Genomic DNA, 26,817 nt, shown 5'->3' with positions numbered 1-26,817 from the left:
CAAATATTTCTAGTTTTGCCTCCCTCCCCCCTGCTAAGTTTTATGAGGAGGAGGAAAAAGCTGATGAGAGCTCTACTCCCTTGGGTCCCCATATTTTGCTGGACTACAACTCCCATCATCCACAGCTCGCAGGACCAGTGGTCAGGGATGATGGGAGTTGTAGTCCAACAACACCTGGGGACCCAAGGTTGAGAAAGACTGCCCTAGACCAATTGTAAGCAGAAAAGCAGGCAGGTGGAGACTGGCTTAGGGCAGAATGAGGTCGGTGAGGCAGTGCCCCACTTGCCCTCCACTGCTAGTGTCTGTGAGCCCGAAAACCCTGTCAGGGCTGGGTCAAGACACAGCTAGGAAAATCTACCATGTGATGCTTCTACTCATTCAGATGGAAATATCCCAGGATCATCATTTCAAGGTCCACCTTGCCGTTGAACAAAGTTGTTGTTTTTGTCACACTGGGTAAAGTCCAGTTTCAGTCACGTGGTTTCTGAGATGCCATTTAGAAAATAAACATTTGACTTCATATCCGAATTAATTTCCAGTAGAGACAAGGACAGCATCAGAATGGATTTGTTCCAAGAGAATAGCTGACCTGAGTCACCATGGAAGAATGTGGTTGGAGGGAAGGAAGGTATTTTGACAGAGGAGCACTGGTTCGACTCATTGCAAATAGATTGCAGATGTGAAGAGATGGCGGTGACCTTCTCTTGCTGTTTTCTGCTCCTAAAATTAAATCGGAGGGAAAGTCTGTAACCACCACAACCACTAACACCACTTCAGACAAAGGTCTTGTTCTCACTGAGGTGTTAAGCATGTGACTAGATTGTGTCACGGCAGACTGCTGAAGTCAAATGCTTACTTGGTCAAATGCTTATCCGTACAAAAAGTTCATTCCACATGAAACACAAGATATTAGGGAGAAGGGAGTCTGGCCTACGCTTCATCCCTGATCTGCTGGTTTTCTAGCTGCAGCCAGGGGCCTATTTGGCACGGAGGATGCAAAACAGGTTGTTAGTGCTTGTTTTGTTTATATTATTTATTTTTAAAAAATCTGTTCCAATTCTTTCTCACAAAGAAACACAAAGCAGCTCACACCACAGCAATAAAAACAGAATGAAACAAATGGGATCCCATCTCTGGAAGGGCTTTAAAGGTTAAATCCAGCACCTTGAATTGAGCTCCAAAACAAATCAGCAGTCAATGCAAATCATGTAGAAATGGTGAGATGGAACTGAATTGCCTAGCTAGCTCCCATCAACATTGTGGTTTTAGTGCTTTGCGCTAATTGAAATTTCTGAACACTTCATGGACAACCCTCTTTAAATAACTCAGGTTTTCTAGGTCATTCAGTCGAAATAAGGCTGCAATCCCATAACTACTTATGTGGGTGTGAGCCCTATTGAATTCAAAAGGACTTAATTCTGAGTAGATGTGAATAGGATTGCAGTGGAGGAGGACCTTCTTGATATCTTGATTACTTCTTTAGGCACCCAAAAGTGTAGCAGAGACAGGGCAAGCAATGAAGGAATACACAATTTCATACAAGTTCAACATAAAATCATTTTATTTATTGTTAGTTTTGTTATGATTATCATCAGCTATTTTAGACCACCATCTTAGACCACACAGTCCATTTTTTTGGCAGGCCACATGTGTATCATATGGTGCTGTATTATTATTATTATTATTATTATTGTTATTATTATTATTATTTTACACCCTTCAACCTAAGGTCTCAGAAAGGTTCACAGCAATTTAAAATTATTGTTGTTGTTTATTCGTTTAGTCGTGTCCAACTCTTCATGACCCCATGGACCAGAGCACACCAGGCACTCTTGTCTTCCACTGCCTCACGCAGTTTGGTCAAACTCATGCTGGTAGAGAACACTGTCCAACCATCTCGTCCTCTGTTGTCCCCTTCTCCTTGTGCCCTCAATCTTTCCCAGCATCAGGGTCTTTTCCAGGGAGTCTTCTCTTCTCATGAGGTGGCCACAGTATTGGAGCCTCAGCTTCAGGATCTGTCCTTCCAGTGAGCACTCAGGGCTAATTTCCTTCAGAATGGAGAGGTTTGATCTTCTTGCAGTCCACGGGACTCTCAAGAGTCTCCTCCAACACCATAATTCAAAAGCATCAATTCTTTGGCAATCAGCCTTCTTTATGGTCCAGCTCTCACTTCCATACATCACTACTGGGAAAACCATAGCTTTAACTATACGGACCTTTGTTGGCAAGGTGATGTCTCTGCTTTTTAAGATGCTGTCTAGGTTTGTCATTGCTTTGCTCCCAAGAAGCAGGCGTCTTTTAATTTCATGACTGCTGTCAATTTAAAATACAACATTAAAAAAATAGTTTAGAACTCTTAAATTACTTCACAAGAACAGGGTGAACCCCCAAAAGTATACCTCTCAATGACCAGGGAAAAGAGCATAAAATGAAAACAGTATAGCAAAGGTTCCAGATGCACCTCTCTGAGAAGGGAGTTCTACAACTTAGGGGCTGCCCTCTCCTGAGCTGCTGCTACCCATAGCTTCTGAGCATGGTGGACAACCAAGAAGGCCCCTTCTGCTGATCTTAGCACCCAAGAAAATCTGTAGTGAAAGAGCTGGCCTTTCAGATATTTGAGGCCTATTTGAGCACCTTGAATTGGACCTAGAAACCAACTGGCAACCAGTACAGCTGTTTTAAAACAGAGGGATATGAGCTTGAAATGGAACCTCAACCAGAAATCTGGCTGCTGCATTGTGGACTAGTTGAAGCTTCCAAGTCCTCTTCAAGGGCAGCTCCATGTAGAGCACATTTCAGTAACCCAGCCTGGAACCTACTATGCTGTTGAGCACATCGTGCAAACCCCAACCTTTTCTCTTTGTAATGTGTGAGTTGGGATCTAAGTAGCGGGGGACAATGAGAACTTGAATATTGTAGACTGTACTTCTAAGTTTGAAAAACTAGCGACTAGCTCTAGTTTATATAATCTGTTATTCTCCTTTTGAGTTTCAGTCCTCGTATGAGGAACAGCTACTATATGTCAGCAGGTTAAGAAGTAGCCACTGTTTTTTTTTTTTTTACCCTTGACAATATAGTTAAAATGCAAATTTTTCAAATTTCAGCTTGTAAAGGACAATCTGTTCTCCACTCACAAAACATTTACCCCATAACATTTTGGCTCACATGAGCCACCCACACAGAAACCAAAACAAGCTGTTAGGAGAAAATAGTAAGAGCATTTGACTATTGTCCCCATTAAAAAAAAAATAATTAAGAAAAGAAAAATCCACCCTTCTTTACACTGTACCATAACTTGTTTCAGTATGTGTGATATCTTGCGAGATTTGAGAAAGCAAAATGTGTTTAGGAAATGTTAGAAAGTGTCATTGTCATATGGAACCATTTGAAATCTATGTCAATCTTTTCTCACCTCGGGATATAAGACGTGTGAAATAGTTTTGGATGCATTGCTGGATATAAGGGTAATGGATCTGATCAGTCCCCGAGAGCCCCATGCAAGAGCAGGATATGACTATGTGTTTGTATTGTAATATAAAGTTTGGCAAATGCAATTAAATGATGTAATTTTCATCATCTGTCTCACACCAGGGGCTCTAACCTTACATATGAAGTTGCATTTACTGAATCAGAGCATTGGTACAGCCAGCTTTTTCCTGTCTGCACCGTGTCCCAGTGTGGACATCTTGCTAAACCATAGTTTAGTGTGACAACAATGAGCTACAGTGAACCTCAGGCTTGAGCATCCCACACACAACTCCAATGCAGCCACAAGGGAGAGCTGGGTAGATTATGTTTCCAGTTTAGTTTACTGCAGCTTCTTGTGTTGTCCAAACCCAACAAACTCTGGTAAATGTTAACTGTGTTTTGTTTGAAACAACTCAACTTTAAACCATCTCTTATGGAGCTGCCATGTTTAAACAAAGCACCGTTAACATTAACCACAGTTTAGGGCATGGGTTAGCAAACTGGATCAGGCCCAATTGCCTTCTGGATCTGGCCCATGGACGGTCAGGGAATCGCTGCGTGGATTGCCAGCGTGCGCCTTCTTTCCCACTCCCTCAGATGGTGCCAGCGCCAGCCCCTCCTCCCTCCCTCCTCCTGGCTTCTCCCCGCCCTACCTAGAGGAGGAAGGGGGCTGGGTTTTGCTGGGCTTTGTAGCAGCAGCAACACTCGAGCAACCGCCATTTTAAGCAGCCCTTCTCCGGAGCCCTTTCACACACCACTCATCGTCTCTCTGCCGCCGCTGCCGCCACCGCCAGCCCCTGCCACTTACAAGATACAGGTAAGGAGCCACTGGGGCTCGTGGTGCTCTTGCGTCTTCCTCCCCCCCCCCAAAAAAAAATATAGTCCAGCCCTCCACAAGGTCTGAGGGACAGTGGACCAGCCCCCTGCTGAAAAAGTTTGCTGACCCCTGGTTTAGGTTTTGTATGGCACAGTCATGATGTACAGTCTAAAAACAAAATAAAAAAAATCCTTCCAGTAGCACCTTAGAGACCAGCTAAGTTTGTCATTGGTATGAGCTTTTGTGTGCATGCCCACTTCTTCAGATACACGCACATGAAAGTTCATACCAATGACAAACTTAGTTGGTCTCTAAGGTGCTACTGGAAGGAATTTTTAAATTTTGGTTCGACTACGGCAGACCAACACGGCTGTAAGTCTAAAAACAAACATATATATATATATATATATATATATATATATATATATATATATATATATATTCAAAACATTAAAACAAAAATGCAACCAGAACCCAGGAAAACAGCAATATTTAAACACACAAAAGCATATAAAACTAAATTTCAGAGGTTTCAATGACATAAAATGGGGTCCAGCTTCATGGGTCAGGAAAACCCTGGGTAGAAAGCAAAGTCTTCAAAAGATTTCTGAAGCAAGTGATGGTTGCCACTTCACTTATGGCAGAGGGAAGCGCATTCCACAGTACAGTGGTAAAAATAGAAAATGCCTGCTTTGGGCTCACCGCCCTATGATGTTCTGCCTGGTGGGGTAGAATTTCCCCAACTGATCTAAGTGATCTTAGAGGCCTATACAGAAATAAGTGGTCCTTCAGGTAAACCGGTCCCCAAGATGTTCAAGGCTTCATATGTTAGACAGCAAGACCTTGAGCACAGCCCAGTAGCTGATTGGCAGCCATTGAAGTTCCCCCAGCACAGGTGTAATATGTGTGCTTCCAGGAGCTCCACTCCACAAACTGGGCACAGAATTCTGCACAGCTTCTGGATCAATCACAAGGGAAGACACACACAGAGAGCAGTCGTAGTTGCAGGTACCTGAAATGCAAGTCAAGCCCACAGGGTCCCCCGATGACTCCATCCACCACTCTTGGGTCATGCTGTGTGGAATGTGGTTTGTGTGAGCATCATGGCAGAGCAGTTGGATAGTGTATAGTAGTCAGGAGAAGCACATCAGGAGTTATTCACACTAGCAGAATAATAACAAATGGCTGGGGGAACATGTTTGATTTCTTTGTGGAAAGGCCCTATGCATCTTTTGAAATTTGATGGGAAATTGGAATTAATTTTGCAAACCAGCTAGGTGGTGTTGCAAGCCTCCATTCTCAGAGCATCCCAGAGCAATAGGAAGCTGCCTTAATGTCAAACCACAAAAGCAACTGAGATAACCATATGACAAATATCCATAGTTGCAAAGTAAAATGTTGCCAAAAAAAAAATCATCCACCCACAAAACAATCTGTATGTGGCGAAGGAACAAAATGTAAATTACTGTGAAGGGCAAATATTTTTTTTTAGATTTGCAGTGTGTGTATGTGTGTGTGTGTGTGTGTGTGTGTGTGTGTGTGTGTTTCTGCTTGGCAAACCTAGATAGAGATGCAGCTGCAAAAAGCCAATTGAAGCAAAGAATATAAGAAGTGAACAGAACAATATAAAGCAGGAGGAGCCAATGTAGTGTTTTCTGGATGTTGCTAGACTCAATCTCCCATAATCATCCTCCATTCGCATGGGGCTTGGGGAGTTGGAGCAGAAGCTCTTTTACCCTACTTCCCTACATCATGCATGATTTTATATGCCTCAGAAATGTCTTCCTTTAGCTGCATTTCCTACCCCACCCCCCAAAACTAAGGCTAAAATTCCATAGCTCACGGATGGGGAATCCTTTTTTTTTATGAAGGGATGTTAACCCATGGGGAAATCAATTGCAGGCTTTGTGAGTCTCCTTCTACTCCGCTTTAAGTCTCCAAGGTTGGAGTCTCCAAGACTGGAGACTTAAAGAGAGAAGGGGAAAGCTGAGCCCTTTGCAAGTCTCCCCCTCAGTGCTATTTTTCTAGAAGAAGAAGAAGAGGAGTTTGGATTTGATATCCCGCTTTATCACTACCCTAAGGAGTCTCAAAGCGGCTATCTCCTTTTCCTTCCTCCCCAACAAGAAACACACACTCTGTGAGGTGAGTGAGGCTGAGAGACTTAAGAGAAGTGTGACTAACTCAAGGTCACCCAGCAGCTGCATGTGGATGAGCGAGGAAGCGAACCCGGTTCTCCAGATTACGAGACTACCGCTCTTAACCACCACACCACACTGGCTGCCAGAGCTCTCCATGAGCTTCTCCCTTGTTCTCTTAAAATGGCAATGGTGCCCATCTGAGAGGTGCTGGAGCTCCAGCTGAAAAAAGGCCCTGCCCCCTCCACCTTTAAGTCCGCAATCTCAGAGGCTTAAAAGCGAAGCACAAGGAGACTTGGAAAAGGTTTTGCGAGTCTCTGCCTGCTCCCCCTTTAAGTCTCCAAGATTGGGAATTTGAAGGTGAAAGGTGGAAACTCACAGCCTCTGAGATCTGAGGCTTAAGAGGGAAGCATGGGGAGACCAAACAGTACACACACACACACACACACACACACACACACACACACACACACACACAGTGTACTGAAATGCAACATAAAAACAAATAGAAATGTATAAAAACAGACAGCCTGCTTCTTGAGCATTTGTCCTAATTTGTTTGCAGGGAGATTAGATGATGTCAACATTTTAAGGAACATTCACTCAGAATTGATTTTGGGGAGGCTAAACAATGCTGCACCAAAACAAGTGTTATCCCTCACGTACCACTGCATGTTTCCTATCACTTTCCTTATCATAAGAAGTCTGATCATTTGGGGAAGTGGGTTTGTTGTGCAAGAGCTCCAAACCAGCTTTAGCCGTGAAACTTGAATTTGCCGGTACAGTATATGATTGAATCCCAGCTGAAATCGTGACAGCCTGGAAGTGTCCCCAAACAGGAATTGATGAATAATAGCATCCAATCTTATGAGTCAGGGAAAGCCTGGGTAAAAAAAAAAGTGTTTTCACAAGATGCCTGAAACAGCTGGTTTCTTCTTCTCATGCAGCAGAAGGAAGGGCATTCCAGAGTGCAGGGGGCAGCAGCAGAAAATGGTAATTCTTGGGATACCACCCAACTGATCTACAATATCAGTTTTTGAGATGGTGTGGACCTGCACTATATAGGGTCTCCTCGCAGATTCACCAAAGGCATTATCATGTTTCAACTCCCTCCTAGCTTATCAAACCTTGGTTGCAGCTCATGGTTAGAGAGGAGGTGACATAACTGGAAACTCAGGTTCAGACGACCTGCTAAACTTGGCTATGTTCAGAGCAGCACAGAAATAAAAATGGTGAGGGGACACAGTGGCTGCAAGCTCCTCTCTAGGAGCCTGCATGTTTGCGCAGACCCGATAGGCAGTAGTTTGGCTTACCATGACATGCGAACCAGACCACTGAGTCTGGCCAACCAGAGGTGACACAACCACCTCTTCTGTCGCTTTTTTGGCCTCTGTGATGTCACAAAGAGGCTAGCCAGTCCCATGCCTGGCCATGGAGAATTAATATGGAAGACCTTAGGGTTACAAGACCCATAAGCACTTTTTAATGAATTGAACAATTACAGTCATACCTCAGGTTACAGCTGCTTCAGGTTGCGTTTTTTCGGGTTGCAGATCGCTGAAACCCGGAAGTACCGGAACGGGTTACTTCCGGGTTTTGGCGCTCGCACATGCGCAGAAGCACTAAACCGCGCTTTGTGCATGTGCAGAAGCTCCAAATCGCAAGCAGCGCATGTGCAGACGCGGGTTGCAAACGCTGCAGGTTGCGAACGTGCATCCCGCACGGATCACGTTTGCAACCCGAGCATCCACTGTATTGCCCAAGGACCTCTTGATCCCTTACATCACTGCCTGACCACTGAGGTCTTAGGAGGAGTCACAGTTATTGTAGTGGTCCCCATGGCTTAGATGTATGGCTTCTAACCAGTAGGAATGGTGCATTCAGCATCATGGGCCGAATTTTATAGAATTCCCTTCTGTTTGAAGTCAGACAGGCCCTCTCCCTGTTGAGCTTCCAGCGTCTACTGAATTCTGGTGTTTAACTCATTTTTATTTGCATTGTATTGAGTTTCTTGTGCACTGCTGAGAGAATATTGTAAGTGAGGTATACAGTGGTACCTCGGGTTAAGTACTTAATTCGTTCCGGAGGTCTGTTCTAACCTGAAACTGTTCTTAACCTGAAGCACCACTTTAGCTAATGGGGCCTCCTGTTCCTGCTGCGCCGCCAGAGCACAATTTCTGTTCTCATCCTGAAGCAAAGTTCTTAACCTGAAGCACTATTTCTGGGTTAGCGGAGTCTGTAACCTGAAGTGTATGTAACCTGAAACATATGTAACCCGAGGTACCACTGTACATTGTTGGAATAAATATTGCCTGATTTCTATGAGCTTTGAAACAACGCCATTGTACAAATCAGGCGAGCAGCTTCGGAACCTTTCACTAGAAAGCCCCTGGACACAGAAGCAGACAGTAAGATGTGTCTTACAATATATTTACGCTGTTCTTTTTAGCTGCTTTTTTACTCCCCTTACCAGCAGGGAGAAAGATGTCCAGCTCTGGAGCACCTCACTTTATTAATGAAGGCAGCCATGTTACTTAAATAAAATACTCCATCTGGGATAGTAACACTTTTAATTGCTCTTGTGGGGGGACTGGCAAGAAAGCACATTTATCATTGCTGAGTCCTCCCCTTCTGCAGGGATAATACTGTCATCGCTGAGTAAGGATGGCGGACTGGTGGTTAATGAGCACAACTACCGTCTCTCGAGTTTGGGTATGACAGGAAAGTGGGTGTCAACAACTACTACCAGGGAATGCAGATAATTCTCAAGAGATCTCAGCTGGTTCTCTATTTAAACTCCTCTGACAGTGGTGTGATTTCTGAGCAGAGCTAATGCCTAGCCAGGTTTCCTGTCTCCCAGAGTGGGTATTCTGAGACCCAAACTACAGATTATACCAGAGCCACGTATAAGGTTAACACAACAGCTGCTGCTCTGCCGCAAAAAGCATCCTTGAAATGGGCTGGTTTCAAGCAGAGAATCTGCTTGCAGGTGGAGCAGACGAGAGATGTTAGGGATGGAAGAGAAATTTAGTTTGGCTGGGATTTTAATGTGAACCTACCTGTTTCGCACATTCCACAACAACGTGCAAGCTGAAATAGGTATCCTTCAAAATTCATACTGTGGTGCAGTTCATTAACCAAATACTGTGTACAAAAAAGTCTATTTTGGGGGAGTGTGCATGAAATGTGTGTATTAGTGAAAATAATAAATAAAAGGCATTCTATTCACTTGCATAAATGTGTATCTCAGGCGAAACAGCATACAAAAATGCGCGTATTGGGAGAAACTGGCACTAAAATGCTTGGAAATTTTCATGAGGACTAAAAAAAAAAATGCAGACAGATGCAGACTTAAGACTAGAAGAATAAGAAAATGAGAGAAACACAAATTGACAAATATGTCCACCTCCAGGAGGGCTTTGGGGAGAAAACAGGAGGTAGGTAAAGGGTAAAGCCACCCCTCTGCTGATTCTCTGTTGCAAATCAACCCCTCTCAAGGGATCTTTGGAGCTGGGTTAATGTTACATGCGGCTTCCATCTGATTTTACCCAGTGATGGTGAAATCAGTTGGAAGAGGAGAGTTTAAAGGGAGAAAGTTGGGGGAGAGGGTTAAGCACCCTCTCATATCCTATCACCACTGCACATTTGCCCCTCCTGAGGTTGCTTTGAAGACGTAGCCAGTTGGACATTACACGTGTCTACACTGTAACATTCGGCCTGAACACTACCTCTTAGTATAGCTTTAGGTTGATGGAATGCCCACAGATACGTCATCTGCTCAGACGTCGTGATGGACAGTGTGCCCACTCCTTCCATCATCAAACTGTACTATCAAGAAGCCTCCCTAATGAGCAGCCAAAATCTCCCCTGCTCTAACTTAAGTCTAATAGATCTAGGTCTTTCCACTAGTATGTACCAGGGATTCTCGCTGCCTACTTAACGGAGGGGAACTAATTTTGCAGTTCCTGTTGCCTGAAAAACTGGGAGCAAAAAATATTTGTCAATATATTGCAAATTACCACACAGGGCCCCTCCAAGCTGGTGCTTCGTTGACAACAATGTTCTGGACACAATTAATACTGCGCAGGTGGTGATTTGTTCTACTTTGTGTGTTCTGCGATGCTTCCCAGTCCAATCTCGCTGCTGATGTTCAGAGGGGTTATATAGTGTAACAAAAGCGAAACAAAAATAAAGCGGAACATTTCTGGTATAAAAAATTATGGGATTTCAGTAGAAAGTTAGGGGATATGCACTGGCTGGAAATGAAGCAGTGTGACCACTGTGAAAATGGGAAAGTATATGGCAAACCATAATGAATATGCAATTAAAAGGGCATATGGAGGAACTCTTAGTCTGCAAGTAGATCCTGATCTGCCTTCTGACCACGCCTGGCGCCTGCTTTAGAACAACCCAACTTTATGGTGTATATCTAGTGTGTGTGGATGTATGACTATATCCCACCATTCACCAAAAGGTCCCAGGTCAGAATACAGGGTTACTCATATAAAACCATGATTATAACAGTAAAATGTGTGTGTGTGACAATTCCAAATAATACCTGTTACACTGTCAGTACAAGTTCATAACAGTAGGTTGAGTGCTGACCAACAAAATTTAATTTTAGATTCACATCAATACCGCTTGAAAACAGGTTTATGCAAACAAATGTATGTGTCACTTTCTGATTTATTGTTCCTTCTAATGTGGTATGGCATCTGGCACTTTTTCACAAATGTGAGATGAGTTGATGTCAAAGATGAGGCAGAAAATTCATACAGAAAGTGGTGGCGCATGTTTTGCCTTAAAATAGCACACAGCACTATAGAAAGGTCAAGGAGTTTCACATAATTCTCCTATCATCCTTACATCCACCCTGTAAGGTTGGCATAATTACCCCCGGGTTGCAAAAGGAGATTGAGCAGTGCGAGAAGCTGACTTGCCTATGGGTATCTAGCGCGTTTGCTGTATGAGCAAGGTGAGATTTGGTTGTGTTGTGTGCCCCCCTCCCTACTCACTGCTTCATAAGCTGGAACCAAATTGTTCTCACCCTGGGCCAGCAGGGGGATACTGTAGATAGTTTTCACTCAGGTCCACATATGCAAATAAGGAATTGAAAGTGACGTTCAGTGATTGGATAGTTACAGAAAGTTGTTACTGTTGCGTTGTAGTGGAGCTCTATATAAGCAGGCTCGCTGAACCCTTCAGTTCAGTTCTGTTCTGGCCTGTGAATAAACAAGAGCTGTCTGAAGAATCACTGTGTTGCCTAATATGTTCACCCACAACTTAACACAAATCATCCCTTTTTCAGTGTGGTACAAGAGACTGCCTGTAGCTGAAGAGCTTGGCCGCTGAATCAGGCCAGTAGCCCATCTAGTCCAGCATCCTGGTCTCACAGTGGCCAGCTAGATGCCTATGGGAATGTCACAAACAGGACCTGAACTGCAACAGCTCTGGTAAGCTTTGCCCACTCTTTCCTCCAAATGTGTCCCTCCTCATAGGAGCATAAAATATGTGGAAGCGGGTGGATTTACGCTGCGAAAACCCAAGCAGACTGCGCAGAGCTCCAGAAGCACCTTCTCAAAGTATAAAAGGCTCTCTCCCCACGTGTGATTCCCAGCAACAAGATGGTGATTGCAGGCTGACTGATCCAGCAGCACCTCAGCCCCATCTGCACTATAGTTTTAAAGCAGTACCATACCACTTTAAACACTCGTGACTTCCATTGAAGAATCCTGCGACGTGCAGTTTGCTGAAGACACTGGGAATAATTCTCTGAGAATTGTTCACAATGCCCAGAGTGGTTTTAACAATCAATCCCTCTTCCCACTGGGAATTTTAGTGCTTGGGTGAACAAGCATCTCCTAAGAACTCTCAATAAAGGATTCTTTGAAGGAAGATTTGACTGTATAAAGTTGTACGACAGTAAGAGCCAACCTAATTTTGCTTGTTTGCTTTTTGCTCACTCCCCACGCTTCTTTGTCTAGCGTGATGAAGAATTTTGGAAAGCTCAAAAGTGTGCTTGGCATTTCGTGACATTTTGGTTGGTTCTAATATAGATACTGCCCAGCTGTGGGTTTGGGAGTTCTTTTCCGTATGGAGACTGGTTTTGGTTTTGACAGATTAGCATGTCTCCCACCCAGCCCAACAAGCTAACCTAGCAATTGTTCCCCACAAAATGTCACTACTTATTTCTGTTGGCGCTGCACAGAGTTATGTCCACAGACTCTAAGATCAAAGAATTTCACATCACTTTCATTAGTGCCACATTTGGTATTTCCTGGCCGTGGGTTCTCCCCCCCTCCTTCTCTTTTCTCCTCGTTGATGGTTGAGTTGAGGTAAATGACTGTTTCTGTGTGAGACCCCCTGACGAAACATCATGTTAAAATGAGGCCAGTTATCTTGCCAAATGTTTGCATTGCTTTGCATCAAGCATGACTCCCTCCTGTGCCAGAAATAATCTTACATGGCATTAATCAGATTTGCCGAGCAATTGAAGCAATAATTCCTCTCTCAGCACAGATTTAACTGGATTTTAAAACTCCTGCCATGCAGGAAACATTGCCTGGTTAAGCCGATGCATCCTGTTGGGGGGAGATGCACACTAAATAAAAGTTCTAAATTATGAACAACAAAAGAAGTGAACATTTTTTCTAAACTGCCTCTTGCAGAAAGCTGGAAGACTGTGGGGCCCTCCACAATGGTGTGTTTTTGTGGGTATATGCTGCAATAAGAGTGCCTAAGTGATGGTTCTATACTAGACTGTCCATACATTATTCTGGTTTATTGCTCTGTAATACTTCCCCAGTGTTATTGTGTTACGGCCTACTGGGTTGCTGTTGTTTTATCCTGGTTTTGTTGCACTGTAACATCCACCAAGTGTGGTGGGGAGCCCCATACTGCAGAGCACAAGGAGGGTTTTTAAAAGCCCCCTTCTGCAACCCCTCTCCCAAGCTGCTATTAACCCTAGCTAGGAAACTTCCAGAGCTGCCAATCAGTTTCCATCAGGGTCATGGCAGAACGAATGGGTTCTGCCCCATCCCTACACACTATAGTCTCAGTCCTGATTAAGGCTGTACCTCCTGACAGCCAAACTTGTTAAAAATAAGGAGTGGAGAAAGTTTTTCAGTGTGTGTGTGTGTGGGGGGGTCACAATACCTTAGTGGGAAGTTATTGCCGGGTGCATTTCAAAAGTGAGCAGGGCCACACAATACTTTACAACACACACCTCTTAACACACACTTGATGCACTGTCACAGACACACAAAGACTATGACCTCCCTAACAGGTTCCCCCCACTCTTCAGCTGATCCACATAGATCAGCTAAGGAGAGAGTTGCTTTCATCCCTTTTGCCAACATACCACAGTGATCTACGGGATCATCTGAGGAGTAGGGAGGTCTCAGTTTTCATCCCCATCCTGGAAAACACCCAATGGAGCGCTGCAATTGGAAGGAAACTGGTCTACAGAGTTGTTGCTTTATCATCATAAAAAGAAAGAAAACGGAAGAGGCTGTTAGGTTAGCTGAAAGGGCTTCATGGGCCAGATCTGGTCTGCAGCCATATACCTCCACCCAACATTAAGCACAAATACATATTTAATCTCTCAGCTGTTCACAGATCTCAGCAGCTCCTGACACAAAGCTAGCTACGAGCAGGTAGGGTGGTTTTGGGGGGGGAGGGGGAGAGAACTCTACTTCGACAGAGGTTTCTAAAACCATGCATAGTGTGAAGACAGTGGATGGAGGGAGAAATTTACAGTAAAAGCCTCCCATGAAAGAGGAGAAACCTTACCTAATAACTAGGAAGGAAAGTGAGGAAGCAACTCAGAACCAAGTAAGTAAAACTAAATTGTAGACAACGAGAACTGAGGAACGCCTTCTACAGGAACAGTACATCCAACTAGAGCAGGAAGAAGAAGAAGAAGAAGAAGAAGAAGAAGAAGAAGAGGAGGAGGAGGAGGAGTTTGGATTTGATATCCCGCCTTTCACTCCCTTTAAGGAGTCTCAAAGCGGCTAACATTCTCCTTTCCCTTCCTCCCCCACAACAAACACTCTGTGAGGTGAGTGGGGCTGAGAGACTTCAAAGAAGTGTGACTGGCCCAAGGTCACCCAACAGCTGCATGTAGAGGAGCGGAGACTCGAACCCGGTTCCCCAGATTACGAGACTCTTAACCACTACACCACACTGTAGTGTACCCTCTTCTGGTCAAGAGGGGTCCACTAGGTGGGTAAAGTCAGTCCCAGGTCTGAGGACATTTCACCAAGTACCACCTGCAGTTTTGTGGCTCACCACATGAGGCAGCTGTTTACATATCTCAGACAATTTACTAGATAGGACTTTTCCTTTCTTTTTTAGTTTAGGGAGGGAGACAGCCAAATAGAAAAGTGATAAAGGTTTCTAAAATTGTGCACAGTGTGTGGAGAAGTAGATAGATAGGAACACTTCTCCCTCTCTCGGAATATTAGAAATTGGAATTACCCGTGAGATTCACTGGCAGTAGCTTCTTTGGTGGCAAAATACTCTTCACTTTGAGTATTCATTGTGTAGGATTCTTTGCCACTGAGTGCCACTGGGTCAAGAGCTTAGAGGGCTGTTACAGAAGATTAGAGCAAAAGCCTGCTCACAGGGAGGTCAACAGCTCTGTCCTGCTATTGTTCCCCTGCAAAAACACTCAGAAGCAAATGGCTGAACTAGAATTTATTTTAAAATTTCCTAGAATTTATTCTCTGCCATCCCAGCTCTCTAAATTAGCATAGCAAAGCCAGGAAGATTGTGATCACTACTAATACCTCTGCTGTGGTGGATCGTCACTTTTCTTATCTTTTATACACTTGAGCTTTGGTTAAAAAGGCCACAGACTGTCTCTCTCTCCATTGCATGGCCTTCTGACCCTACTGTTTACATTTTTTATCCTTCAATGTGCGCATGAGCGCTAGACGATAACATATCATGAGTCTGACAAAGACAACAGAAGATTATGCCACAAGACATGGTTAGTCATAAAGGTGCTGCCTACAAGATTCTTTTTTGATGCGACAACAACCTTGTAGCGTTGCGTGCCACTATGAGGTGTTGGTGGACAAGCCTACAGGTACTCGTAGGACTGCCTTGCTATGGTTCTCTTCATTCCAGGCTGGGTGGCCTCAGAGTATTTTGATGAGTGGCTGGAGTGTCAGAGTAGGACCCGGGAGACCAGAGTTCGAGTCTCTACTCAGCCATGAAGCTCACTGGGTGGCCTTGGGCTTTTACTTCACAGAGTTGTTGAAGGCTCTGTTGTCTCCTCCTCCAGATTCACTCCACCCAGGTCTCAGTAACGCACACCAGGTTGGCTCCCTCATTCAGTATCCAATTATGGATCCGTATGGACTCTTTGTGAACCAACCTGGCAGTGCACAGCCAGACTGTTGACTACAGAGGCAGAACAACTGAATCACAGGAAGGGTGAGGGATAATAAGTAGACACCTGACCCCTGCCCTTCCTTTCTAACTGCCTGCTCACCCACACACCATATTTCACCAGTCCTGTAACTCCTGAATTAAAGTTCCTTCCACCCACCACTCTCTTTCTGATCTTATTTTCCCAAAAGCACATGCCAACAACATAATCCAACAATAGGGTAACACACCAACCCATCACGCAAGTGTGCTTTCTAGGAGAGCATCCAGTTCCTACATAGGTTGCCCTCCCTTAATGTAAGCTCTCACCAGAAGATAGATGAGAGTAAGTTGGAAACAAAACACACTCTTGACAAGATCTCCCTCTCACCAAGAAGGGTCCATCAAATTCACACACACCATGCTCTCATAGCGCTCACATAAATGCAAATTCAAACAAAGAGAAAAGGGTAGTGTCCTCACTACAGACCCCAAGGATCCTCCCCTTCCTGTGTTATCCTGCTGCACTGCAAGTCCTTGTTAAGTAGCTAAAAGGTAAAGGGACCCCTGACCATTAGGTCCAGTCGTGGCCGACTCTAGGGTTGCGGCACTCATCTCGCTTTATTGGCGTGGGAGCCGGCGTACAGCTTCCAGGTCGTGTGGCCAGCATGACTAAGCCGCTTCTGGCGAACCAGAGCAGCGCACGGAAACACCATTTACCTTCCTGCTGGAGTAGTACCTATTTATCTACTTGCACTTTGACGTACTTTCGAACTGCTAGGTTGGCAGGAGCTGGGACCGAGCAACTGGAGCTCACCCTGTTGCAGGGATTCGAACCACCGAACTTCTGATCGGCAAGTCCTAGGCTCTGTGGTTTAACCCACAGCGCCACCCGTGTCCCTTAAATAGCTAGATGGCAGCAAATGAGCCACAGGCGCTTGCTGCCGCCTATCTCCCTCCTTGCGGATTCTGCCAAGACCCAGGGATGCAAAGGTTGTAGGGCAGCCAAGGAAAGGGTGGGCAGGTCTTTCCCAACCTCCATGCTCCTTATATGTTGTTATCAGTTGTGTTTTGATGTGTTTCCAGCTGCCTTGAGAAGGATAGCCCTGCAAGGTGGCTACAAATGCTGGAATAATTTTTTTATTTTATTTTTTTAAACCCACAACCTCAAGGGGTAGACTGCTGCTGTTATGTACTCTATATAGAACCACTGCTTGACTGTTTTTTGATCCAGTTCCAAGCAGATTAGCTGCAATGCAATTTACTTCCAACTTTCATATTCGTCTAGATCGACTACAATATCCAATAGGGTTTTGCATTCTGAGTTAGTGGCGCTCCTTTATCCAGTTTTTCATTCGGCAAATGATTTATGCAAGCTTAACTTTACACACTGTGAAGAACCCTATTGGTTTCAGAGGAGCTTACTCACAGCATGAGACATTAGCCGAACGCATAAATCATTGCAGAAGAGTGCTCTTTGAGGCCTATTTTCATTAGTATATATATTTTTGAACAGCAAATGCAAGGAATCGAAACTTGGAATTAGCAGCTAGTAAAACTTCCTTTCAAGGATCCAACTGCTTTGGTTAGGCATTACATGGCACTACCTTGTGTTTTCGTGTCACACTGTTAACATTCCTAGCACTGATGTGGTGCTATAATTTAGTGCTTTTAATTGGGCAAACATTGCCAGTCCAGACCATATTTCAGAAATATAGCATTAACAAAAATGTTCAACATCTGTGTTTTTATAGGAATGTTTACCTACCTTAGAGTCAGTGGTGGGAGACCAGAAAAGGGATAATAAGTCAGGATTTTTGTCAAGTTTCATGCGCCGGTCAACATTTGCACAGTAGTCCACAGTGAGGTGTTGAAAAGCAAGTTGTTAACCGGTGATAAGAATTCCACATTTGTTGTTTTGTTAAACAATGGTCACCTTTCTTTACAGTTAATTTTATCACCATAGCCATATATTTGAATTTCAGCAAAAGTGGAGGGGGGGGGGACTGTGTACCCCGAATGCTGTACCAACCAATTTATAATGAGATTAACATCTTGGTCCTTTAAATGCTTTTGCAGCAGTTGTGTAAATAGTGGCGTATGCCTCTCCAGCTTACAGATGCATCTTTTTTTTATGGGCCTGGCTACTCATTTGCTTCTTCCCAACCTCAGGTTCTGATGTAGCCTGGCATTTAATGGTGAACAAATACAAGGGGACATAAAGTTGTTAAGTTTCCTTTTTGACTTGGTGCTTCTGTGTCTTTTAAGTCTGACACCCAGAAATCAAGCAGGTGTATCTTTTCCAGACATGCATATTTATATGTTGTTACAATAACATAACATAACATAACATAACATAACATAACATAACATAACATAACATAACATAACATAACATAACATTATATTATATCACTGTATATGATATGATATGATATGATATATTACTTTGTATAATCATAGAATCATATCATAGAATTGTAGAGTTGGAAGGGACCACAAAGAAGAGTTTGGAAGAAGAAGAGTTTGGATTTGATATCCCGCCTTTCACTCTCTTTAAGGAGTCTCAAAGCGGCTCACATTCTCCTTTCCCTTCCTCCCCCACAACAAACACTCTGTGAGGTGAGTGGGGCTGAGAGACTTCAGAGAAGTGTGACTGGCCCAAGGTCACCCAGCAGCTGCATGTGGAGGAGCGGGGAAGCGAACCTAGTTCACCAGATTACGAGACTACCGCTCTTAACCACTACACCACACCGGCATTCTCTGTGGCAGTCCCTAATTTGTTGAATTCCCTCCCCAAAGGGATATGTCTGGCACCTTCATTGTTCAGCTGTTACATATTGTCCATTGTTATGCTGAAGATGCACCTCTTTACCCCATGCTTTAATGCTTGCTCTATCTCTCTATCTATCTATCTATCTATCTATCTATCTATCTATAGAAGACATTCTAGTTGTGACGGTAACTTGTTTGAAATTTTTTAATGCTGTTGTTGTAACCTACTCTGGGACATTCTGGTGACAACAACAATTTACCACCTTTTTGCTTTGCCTTGCAACTTTAGACATTATTGATTATTACTTAATATATACTCATGTACAGGCTGCCTGACAATACAAGAAGACTAGTCCCTGCCTCAAGGAACTTACAATCTAAAATTCAATACAGGTGAAAGAAACAACAGAGGAAGAGGAAAATTTATTCTGAAAAACTTTCACCAGCCACTGTTGATTTAATAGTCTCTCAAACAACAACTGTTGTCATATTTTAGGGTTTATTAATGTTGTGTGTGTGTGCCCTACTATTTTTTCTAGAAAGTTTTTTTTTAAAAACTTTAATTTGTATGTCACTTTGGGCACACCGATAAAGAAAAAGTGAGTCCTAAATCATAGAAATAAATGTAAATACTTTTATGTACATTTCCCAGAAACCAATTCAGCTTATCTTTACAATGGCAGGGACAAATGAAATAAACCCAGTCTTTTCCTTAGTCTTATGTTAATTGGTTTCTCTCCTATTGTTGCACCGGTGACAATGCTGAACTTTATCTGTAGGATCAGTCTCCAGAAGAAGAAGAAGAAGAAGAAGAAGAAGAAGAAAAATGCTGATGGGTCTGTTTACTTGAATACAAGGATGGATGCAGTCCCAGGAGGCACCAAAATAATGCTGCAAATGGAGCAGAGCTTGTGTAGCTGATACCTTGGAGGCCTGTTGTAATAAATGCCCAGCTCTCTTGGGAATCAGGGAAGACAAAGCAGCATGCAGCATAGGCATCTGTGTGTGAATTTTCTCAGTGTACCTAGAGTCCATTGCAGTCATGTGAGCTTTGTTCGCTGGCCCTTTTCTCTTTTCAGTTGTCAATATTAGCACCAGAAGTGACTTCTGACTTCATGGGAACCAGGAGGGGGAGAGGGGTGAGTCATTGCTCTTTTAAGCCACATAAGCGCTCTCTCATGGCATGGCTTTTAAAAGCAACACAAAGAATTGGATCTATATGGGTTCATCCCAGCCAGATGCTGAATTCCTTATGGGAGAAGCTGACCGTGCTCCATTCTCACACAAATCAATGAATGAGCCTCACCATGGGATGCAGAATCCGAGCTCTCCCCTGCCCAACACACACAAAATAACCACTCACTTGGCACATGACAAAAACAACCCTGCAAAAAATAATAATGATGATGTTATACTTCGGTACTTTCTGAAATCTGCAAATGACAAAACAGCCCTTGCAAAAATCCAGCAGAGAAAACATAGCACAGAGGAGGCAATTATTGCAATGTCTATTTCTTAAAATAAATGTGGTCTGTAGAAAGGTGTCAGCAAAAGTACATGCATTTTTGGAAAGAGAGAAAGGCACTTTTAAAAGTGCAAGGTCCTGCAGCTTTAGAAGCATGGGTATCCTGCCAGGAAAAAACAACAACCCCCAAGGTGCCAGTGGAGAGCCAGTGTGGTGTAGTGGTTAGAGCGCTGGGAGACCAGTGTTCAAATTTCCACTTGACTACAATGCTCACTGGGTGATCTTGGGCCACTCACTGTCTCTTGGCCTAACCGACCTCATGGGGTTGTTGTTGTTGTGGGGGGGGGGGTTTAACATGAAGAAAAGAACCATGTCCCCCACCTTGAGACCCTTGGAGGAGAGGTGGGAAATGAAGGGAAATTACTTGAAAAAGTAACTGATGCGAGTGCAATCTTATGCATTACTTACTCAAAAGTTGTAAGTGCCATTGGATGGGATCAACTAACTAATCCCACTAGCAAAAGACTTCACAAGGACTTAACTGCGATTCCTGTACTGCGGGGGCTGGACTCGATGACCATTCCAGCTCCACAATTCTATGATTTTATTACTTTTGCAAGCACAACATGGCTTTCTCCCCTCCCTGGCATTCCCCTTGTGCCCATGAAAAATTGGACCTGGGGGGTCAAGAGAATCCCCAGCACTCAAGGGCGGGAGGTGTGGTGGGGGGTGTTTCACTTGACAAGCTGAAAAGCTTCTGCTGTTGGAACGATTGCCATAGGGCTATGACACAGGGCTACAATTCTTCCCATTGTAGCCAATGGTGTGGCTTCCTGGTAAGTGTGTTTAGATTTTAGCCTTACTGTGTATATCTGCTGTCAATGGCAAGAACAGGGGTGGCAGAGATTCTCATCACCACCACCACCACTCAGTTCCAAATACTGAAGCCGACCTGCACATCGGTGGAAACTCACTTCAACACTCTGTAGCTGAGTGTCCTCCAGCACACTTGAGTGCAGAAGATGAGTTCGGAGATTGTAGGGCAAGTCATGCGGCACACCCAGTTCCAACACCTCACTGTTGCTCATCCGTATCTTCTGCCTGAGGGCAGCTGCCTCACTCTGCCAGTCATGGGGAAAGCCCTGTTTCATCAGATGTACTTGATGTTCTCCTGTTCTCCTGAAAAGCAACACAGGTTACCTCAATACACAATAATAATAAAAATAATAAATTTTATTTATACCCCACCCTACCCAGCCAAGACCGGGCTCAGGGTGGCTAACACCAGGTATAAAAACAATTGATTAAAATACAACTTAAAAACAAGGTTAAAATACAACATTAAAATGTAACCTCATTTCAGTAGAAACTCAAATCAAAAACTTTTTGGGGATGAAAACATCAAATCTTCACCAAGGCCAACTATCCAGACTGGTCCAATGTGGGCCAGAAAAAAAGCCAGGAAAGTCCCCAAATATGAGTTCCATCACAGAAGGAGAAAGGAAAAAGGAAAGAGGGGGAGGGGATCAAGTTGATTCCAAGCCAAAGGCCAGGCGGAACAACTCTGTCTTACAAGCCCTGCGGAAAGAAATCAGATCCTGCAGGGCCCTGGTCTCATGAGACAGAGCGTTCCACCAGGCCAGAGCCAGTGTTGAAAAGGCCCTGGCTCTGGTTCACAAGAGAAGAAAAGCCAGCAAGAATAGAATGTAGTCCTCAAAAGAAAGATATCATTAATAATATTCATAGGCTTCTCCTTGCCCCAGTCCCCAAACAGCGGAAAACCCCAGGAGTTACACAACTGGGTTTCGTTTCCTTTGGATAGTGTGGCCATTTACACAGTGCCACAAAAGAGAACAATGATTTGCATCGAATTTGCTAGTGTATAGGTATAGATGCAGATTTAGAAGCAATTGCTATAATTTAAATAGAGATACATCTCAACGTAGTGGGGGAAACTGAACAAGTGACCTGTGGCCTGGCTCAGTCTGCTGTGCAGGTAACGTCCAGGCCCCTGTTATTTTCTTGTGGTTCTTTATCTTAAGGCAATACTTGAATTTCAAGTGGATGACCCCTTCAGATAGAGCAGTATTTCCTAAACTTGGGTCTCCAGCTGTTTTTGGACTACAACTCCCATCATCCCTAGCTAGCAGGACCAGTGGTCAGGGATGATGGGAATTGTAGTCCCAAAACAGCGGGAGATCCAAGTTTGGGAAACATTGAGACAGGGAATTGCCTTCTGGCAACCTTTAAAGAAATAAATAATAAACATGCATAGGATTATCCTGAAAAGCACTGAATGTGGGGCATAGGTTTCTCCTGTGCCACATTATACATTTTTGAAGGGTCAAAAGGGGCTTTGTTTCTGGTTGAGTGCAATAGTGCTGCCTAGTGGCATCCTAGAAAGCAGAATGAAGGCAGTTATGACAGGCTTTTGGAGAAACTTAAGCAAGCAATCCGGTGTGACTCAGGATTGTTGGGAACAAATGCTTACTAATGAGTCTGTAGCAACTCCCAATTGGGGATTTTACAGAGGAAGAAGGTTTGAAGGGGATTTCAGCTTTCTCATCTTTCTCATTCGGACTCATAGAGACTTCCCCCCCCCCTTCATCTTAATTCCTGCAATACTGAAAACATTTATCCTACTTGTTCCTCAAATCCTAAAGACCTGAAACTGAAAGAAATGGCAAAATCTGAGTGAACACAGATCAGATTGAAAGGCTATTTTCTCATCAGAGAGGATGTGTTCCAAATTGAGATAAATTCGTCTACTGGCATCTTGGAATATTGTAACAAATCAGCTAGGAAAACTGGAAACATAATTTAGCCCATTTCACACTTTAGTAGCAAACGTCATTCATGGGAAGACAAGATTCAGAGCAATGTTCCAATTATATATTCAATTTAAATTGCAAAAAAAATCCCAGTGTGTTTTGTTGTTTTTAAATTGGGGTGTAAGGGGTGTTAGGGGATGGGTAGTATCTTTGATGAGGGTCCCCCACACTCTCATCTATGGCTCCTAGAAGCTGTTAGCATGCAACAGCAGTTGCACCGCAGGAACAGCTTTGATTGGCTTGTTAAACCAGGTGAGGGTAGCTGATGGATCTCAAACCCTTGGTAAGTTAGGGGATTCCTCTGCATGTGAAGACAGACTCTGGCAGACTGAGCAGACAAGATCAATACTGGGTCCAACTGTCAAGAAGGTGGTTTCTACATGAGCTGTAGAGGGAAATGAGGAGCAGATAGGGCTCGTCAACTTGGGAAGGTAGCCCATGTAGATGGAAAACTCTGATCCTAAACCTCCCGTGCCTTATAGCTAAACTCATTTGTGAAAAAGGCTTCAGGAATAAACCCCAAGGAGCAATCCATACCCACTGCCTTGCGGAACATCTTCAGGAAAAGAAAAGGCTAAGGCAGGGGTAGGCAACCTAAGGCCCGTAGGCCACAAGTGCGGCCCACGTGGGTCATTTAACCAGCCCACGAGCTGCCCCCCAAACTGAGCTGACTGCTTGGTGAGTCCCTGCGAGCTGCACTAAACCGGTGCAGTGTGGCACGGGGACTCACTTCCATGGCGCCAGAAATTGCGTCTGTGCATGCGCAGATGCCGAAAATCGTGTCTGCGCAGACGCAGACAACGGAAATCGCATCTGTGCACATGCCAGAAATCACAGGCATGCACACTCACACGCGTGCACAATCCGGCCGACAGAGGGATCTCCGCTGGAGTGAACCGGCCAAGACAAGGTAAACCTTGCCGACCCCTGTGCTAAGGAGTAAACCCTGATTACATCTGAAGTGGAGTCCCTAAGGTGGTTGGATGGCACCTACTACTGCAGCCAAGCTGGTGCAAAATGTATAGCGTTGCTTTCCTTTGGACCACATCAGCAAGGCTGAAAGGAGGCCCAGGACCTCCATATATCCTGCCCAGATTTGCACCTCAGAGAAGTCACTTTGGTGCTGAAAATGCAACAAACTTTTCCATATCTCACAATAGCTAGGGGTATAGGTGCTTATGGGAAATAATCTTTCAAGTTCTGAACATCAGATGGGGAAATGACTGCCATTTTGTTTTCCATAAATGTCATCTTAGCCCACATGCCTGCACCTCTAGAATTCGTATTGAGTCCCCCTTCCACAGCCACTGCTCAGCTGTAGTAGCAAAGAGTTGCAGCGTACAATTCCACATGCCTGAAAAGTGGTCGCCAGGTCTATTCCTGTTGTAGTTTGTACATTAACTTTGATACAGGTTGTGTTTGAAAAGCAAATAGCATTATTTACTCTCATACTATCTCATTCTGAAGAAGGACATGGATTATGTACTGTTCCCCAACTCTTCATATAGTGGAATACCTTCCTCACTTTCCCCCACTCTACAAGGACCATATTTGGCGAAGTGATGTGTGGCATGATAACTCAGGATTTCTCCTTCACTCTGTTTTCTAGACAGTATGTAGCCCTGCTCTCTAAGGTGGACAGTAGCTCCCTAGGAAAGGACAGAATGGGCTCTACCAGAGTGAACATAAGAAGCATAGATTCTGGATCAGACCAAAAGTCTATTTAGTTCCGCATTCTGTTATTACAGTGGCCAACAACCGTCATAGCCCTCAATTTCTGTTCCCCAATTACTGGTATTACTAGAGGCATACTAGTGATATTCACATTCACAAAAGTTAAGGAGTATGGTTGGTATCCGTCTGCCTTGGGAGGCAAAGGAGGAGTGCACCTTTGCAGGTGAGGTCAAACCATTAGAGTTACAGCGCCTGCTGTGGCTGTAGAGACCGATACGGGAAAGACATGTTTTGTTGCAGCTGGGGCCGATGAAGGCGCTCTCTGAAAATGTGTTCTAAATCCTGCTTTATATCCTAAGGCAAGCATAGCTCTGCTGAAACGAGTTTAAGAACAAATATAGCCTCAGCCTTCAACCAGCTAAACCTCTAAACTATAGGCCATTCAAATTAGATACAAATTACTATTATATTATTATAAATTATTTCTGTTTTATATATATATAGTTGTTATTCATATTATTATTAGGTAGCAGCATCATTTTTGGAAACTGCATCCAGTATGTCTTGTTAGTGCAGTATTTAGTGTGTACAACATCTATTATACTCGAGATGATACTCTATCTTGGTTTTAAACATTTTCAACTTAAATATTTTGTTAAAGATTAACAGATTTCTTCAGAAGTCAGTTGGAAACATCATGGTTTTTTTGAAAAGTTGTTCATTTACTAATAAAGGAATCTCTGTGTCTTATCCTTTCATGAACCAGTTGTTTGCTTCTGGTTACGGCATGATACATGTTCAAATTATGGAACAGATTGTAGATAGGTGAAGGGAGATCATCAAGGTGGGTGGTAGGTGACTAGAGGTAGGTGACTACCATGTAGCATAGTGAGAAGAACAAACAGTAAGATTATAGAAAGCATTGTCAGCGGAATTGATTTCAAGACGAGAGGACTTTTCCCCCCAGTGAGTGTGAAGCAAGGGATGGAATTAACAGAAATGTGTCTGGTTAGAATCATACGGGTATCAGTGGCATGCACGATGTGGGTGGATCTCAAGGGACCATCTGCCTGAGCCATGTTCTAGAAGTCATCAGTTTAATCAGGACCGCAAAAGCTGATTCTGAAGCCAAAAAACATATTCAGAAATATCACATGGTATGGTCTTCACATGACTATTGTGAATAAGCAATCACACTTGACTGCCCCCACTACTTGGGGAAAATATCACTGCCTATAGAAAATCTGTTCAGTCTGAAGAGTTGATGGTATATAGTTAATGACAAATCGAGTATGATACCAAATGTGGGTTAAAGTGGCTATGTTTATTTGATGACCTGTTTTTTTGGAGGGGTGCCTTGTTTGTCGTCCCCCCACCTTTCCCTCTGTCTTCTATGATTTGGGTTATATGCAGGTGTTTTACCCAATGGGTTGCTTTTCTTTTTTTGATGGGGTGGTGGCTCCGAGCATCACCAGTTTTTCTTCTGGGAAATGGGTATTTGGCCGAGAATATGGATTTCCAAAATGGTTGGGGATCTCTGCCTTTATCCAACACATTGCCTTCAGATGCGGCGGAGGTTGCTCCCCCATCCCTAGTGTTGAAAGGAGAGCAAATGGGGCCTGTTTGCTCAGCTTTTGTAAAGAAATGGAAGCGGTGGACCATCTTGTCACTTGCCTCAAGCAGAAAAAATGCCAGGCCAGCAACAAAATCCGGAGGACCACAAGCCAATCCCGGCACTTGTCAGCTCTGTTAAAAACCATTGTCTTGGAGTCTGAGCATCTTCCAGATGTTTTTGCCAAACCTCCTTCTTGCTTCTGGCTTCTGAACATCTCACACCCCCTTCTGTTTCAAATTAAGCAGTCCAGAATAACTACCACCCACTCTGGTTTCATACTCAAGCTTGCCTTCGCATCTGAGCCTTCCTTCCCCTAAAACAGATTATGTGCGCTTTGGGAGGAGAGAGTTAAGAATACAAAATAAAATAAATAAATAAAATAAAAAATAAAAGCACCTGACGGCAGACGGAACGGCGTTTCTGTTTGCTTTTGAAAGAGAAACTTCACCCCTGTTAAAGGCACCTTAACGAGTCGCGCTTTGCCACGGTCTCCTCTTGGCTGTAGGAGGCGAAAGGGCCGCGGCGGGCGAAACTCTGTTTGGTTTCGAAACCAGCGAACTGCTTCTCGTTCGCGCCGACTGCCTGAGGGAAGGAAAGAAAGAAGGAAAGAAAGAAAGAAAGAAAGATCCGCCGCCGCCGCCGCCACCCTGCGTGGAGCCGGC

The 26,817-nt window shown here is 43.9% G+C and overlaps 2 protein-coding genes across 14 annotated transcripts in view; one reads left to right on the top strand and one right to left on the bottom strand.

Moving 5' to 3' along the window:
- The window catches only part of LOC310702799 (uncharacterized protein), a 328,820-nt gene that overhangs the window by 15,099 nt on the left and 286,904 nt on the right, over window positions 1-26,817 (bottom strand). The window contains exons 1-4 of one of the 10 annotated variants that reach the window (XR_014523614.1): window positions 26,552-26,644; window positions 22,527-22,706; window positions 21,010-21,214; window positions 18,301-20,003 (exon numbers count right to left, since the gene is read on the bottom strand). The gene's annotated coding sequence lies outside the window, so the exon portion shown is untranslated. Of the gene's footprint in view, window positions 1-18,299; window positions 21,215-22,526; window positions 22,707-26,551; window positions 26,738-26,817 lie in introns of those variants that run through there. The other 9 variants (XR_014523613.1, XM_083494955.1, XR_014523611.1 and 6 more) reach the window with 9 other exon arrangements.
- The window catches only part of BCL2L11 (BCL2 like 11), a 91,814-nt gene that overhangs the window by 24,011 nt on the left and 40,986 nt on the right, over window positions 1-26,817 (top strand). For 3 of the 4 annotated variants that reach the window (XM_083494855.1, XM_083494852.1, XM_083494854.1), the window contains exon 2: window positions 11,729-11,873. In XM_083494855.1, the coding sequence (XP_083350981.1) occupies window positions 11,827-11,873 (47 nt within the window). In that variant the 5' untranslated portion in view covers window positions 11,729-11,826. Of the gene's footprint in view, window positions 1-11,709; window positions 11,874-26,817 lie in introns of those variants that run through there. The other variant, XM_083494853.1, reaches the window with a different exon arrangement.

The sequence above is a fragment of the Podarcis liolepis genome (assembly GCF_965112155.1).
Source record: "Podarcis liolepis genome assembly, chromosome: 3".
NCBI classification, from domain to species: Eukaryota; Metazoa; Chordata; class Lepidosauria; order Squamata; family Lacertidae; genus Podarcis; species Podarcis liolepis.
The sequence above is the reverse complement of the archived record's forward strand: the minus strand, read 5'-3'. Positions and strand labels throughout refer to the sequence as shown.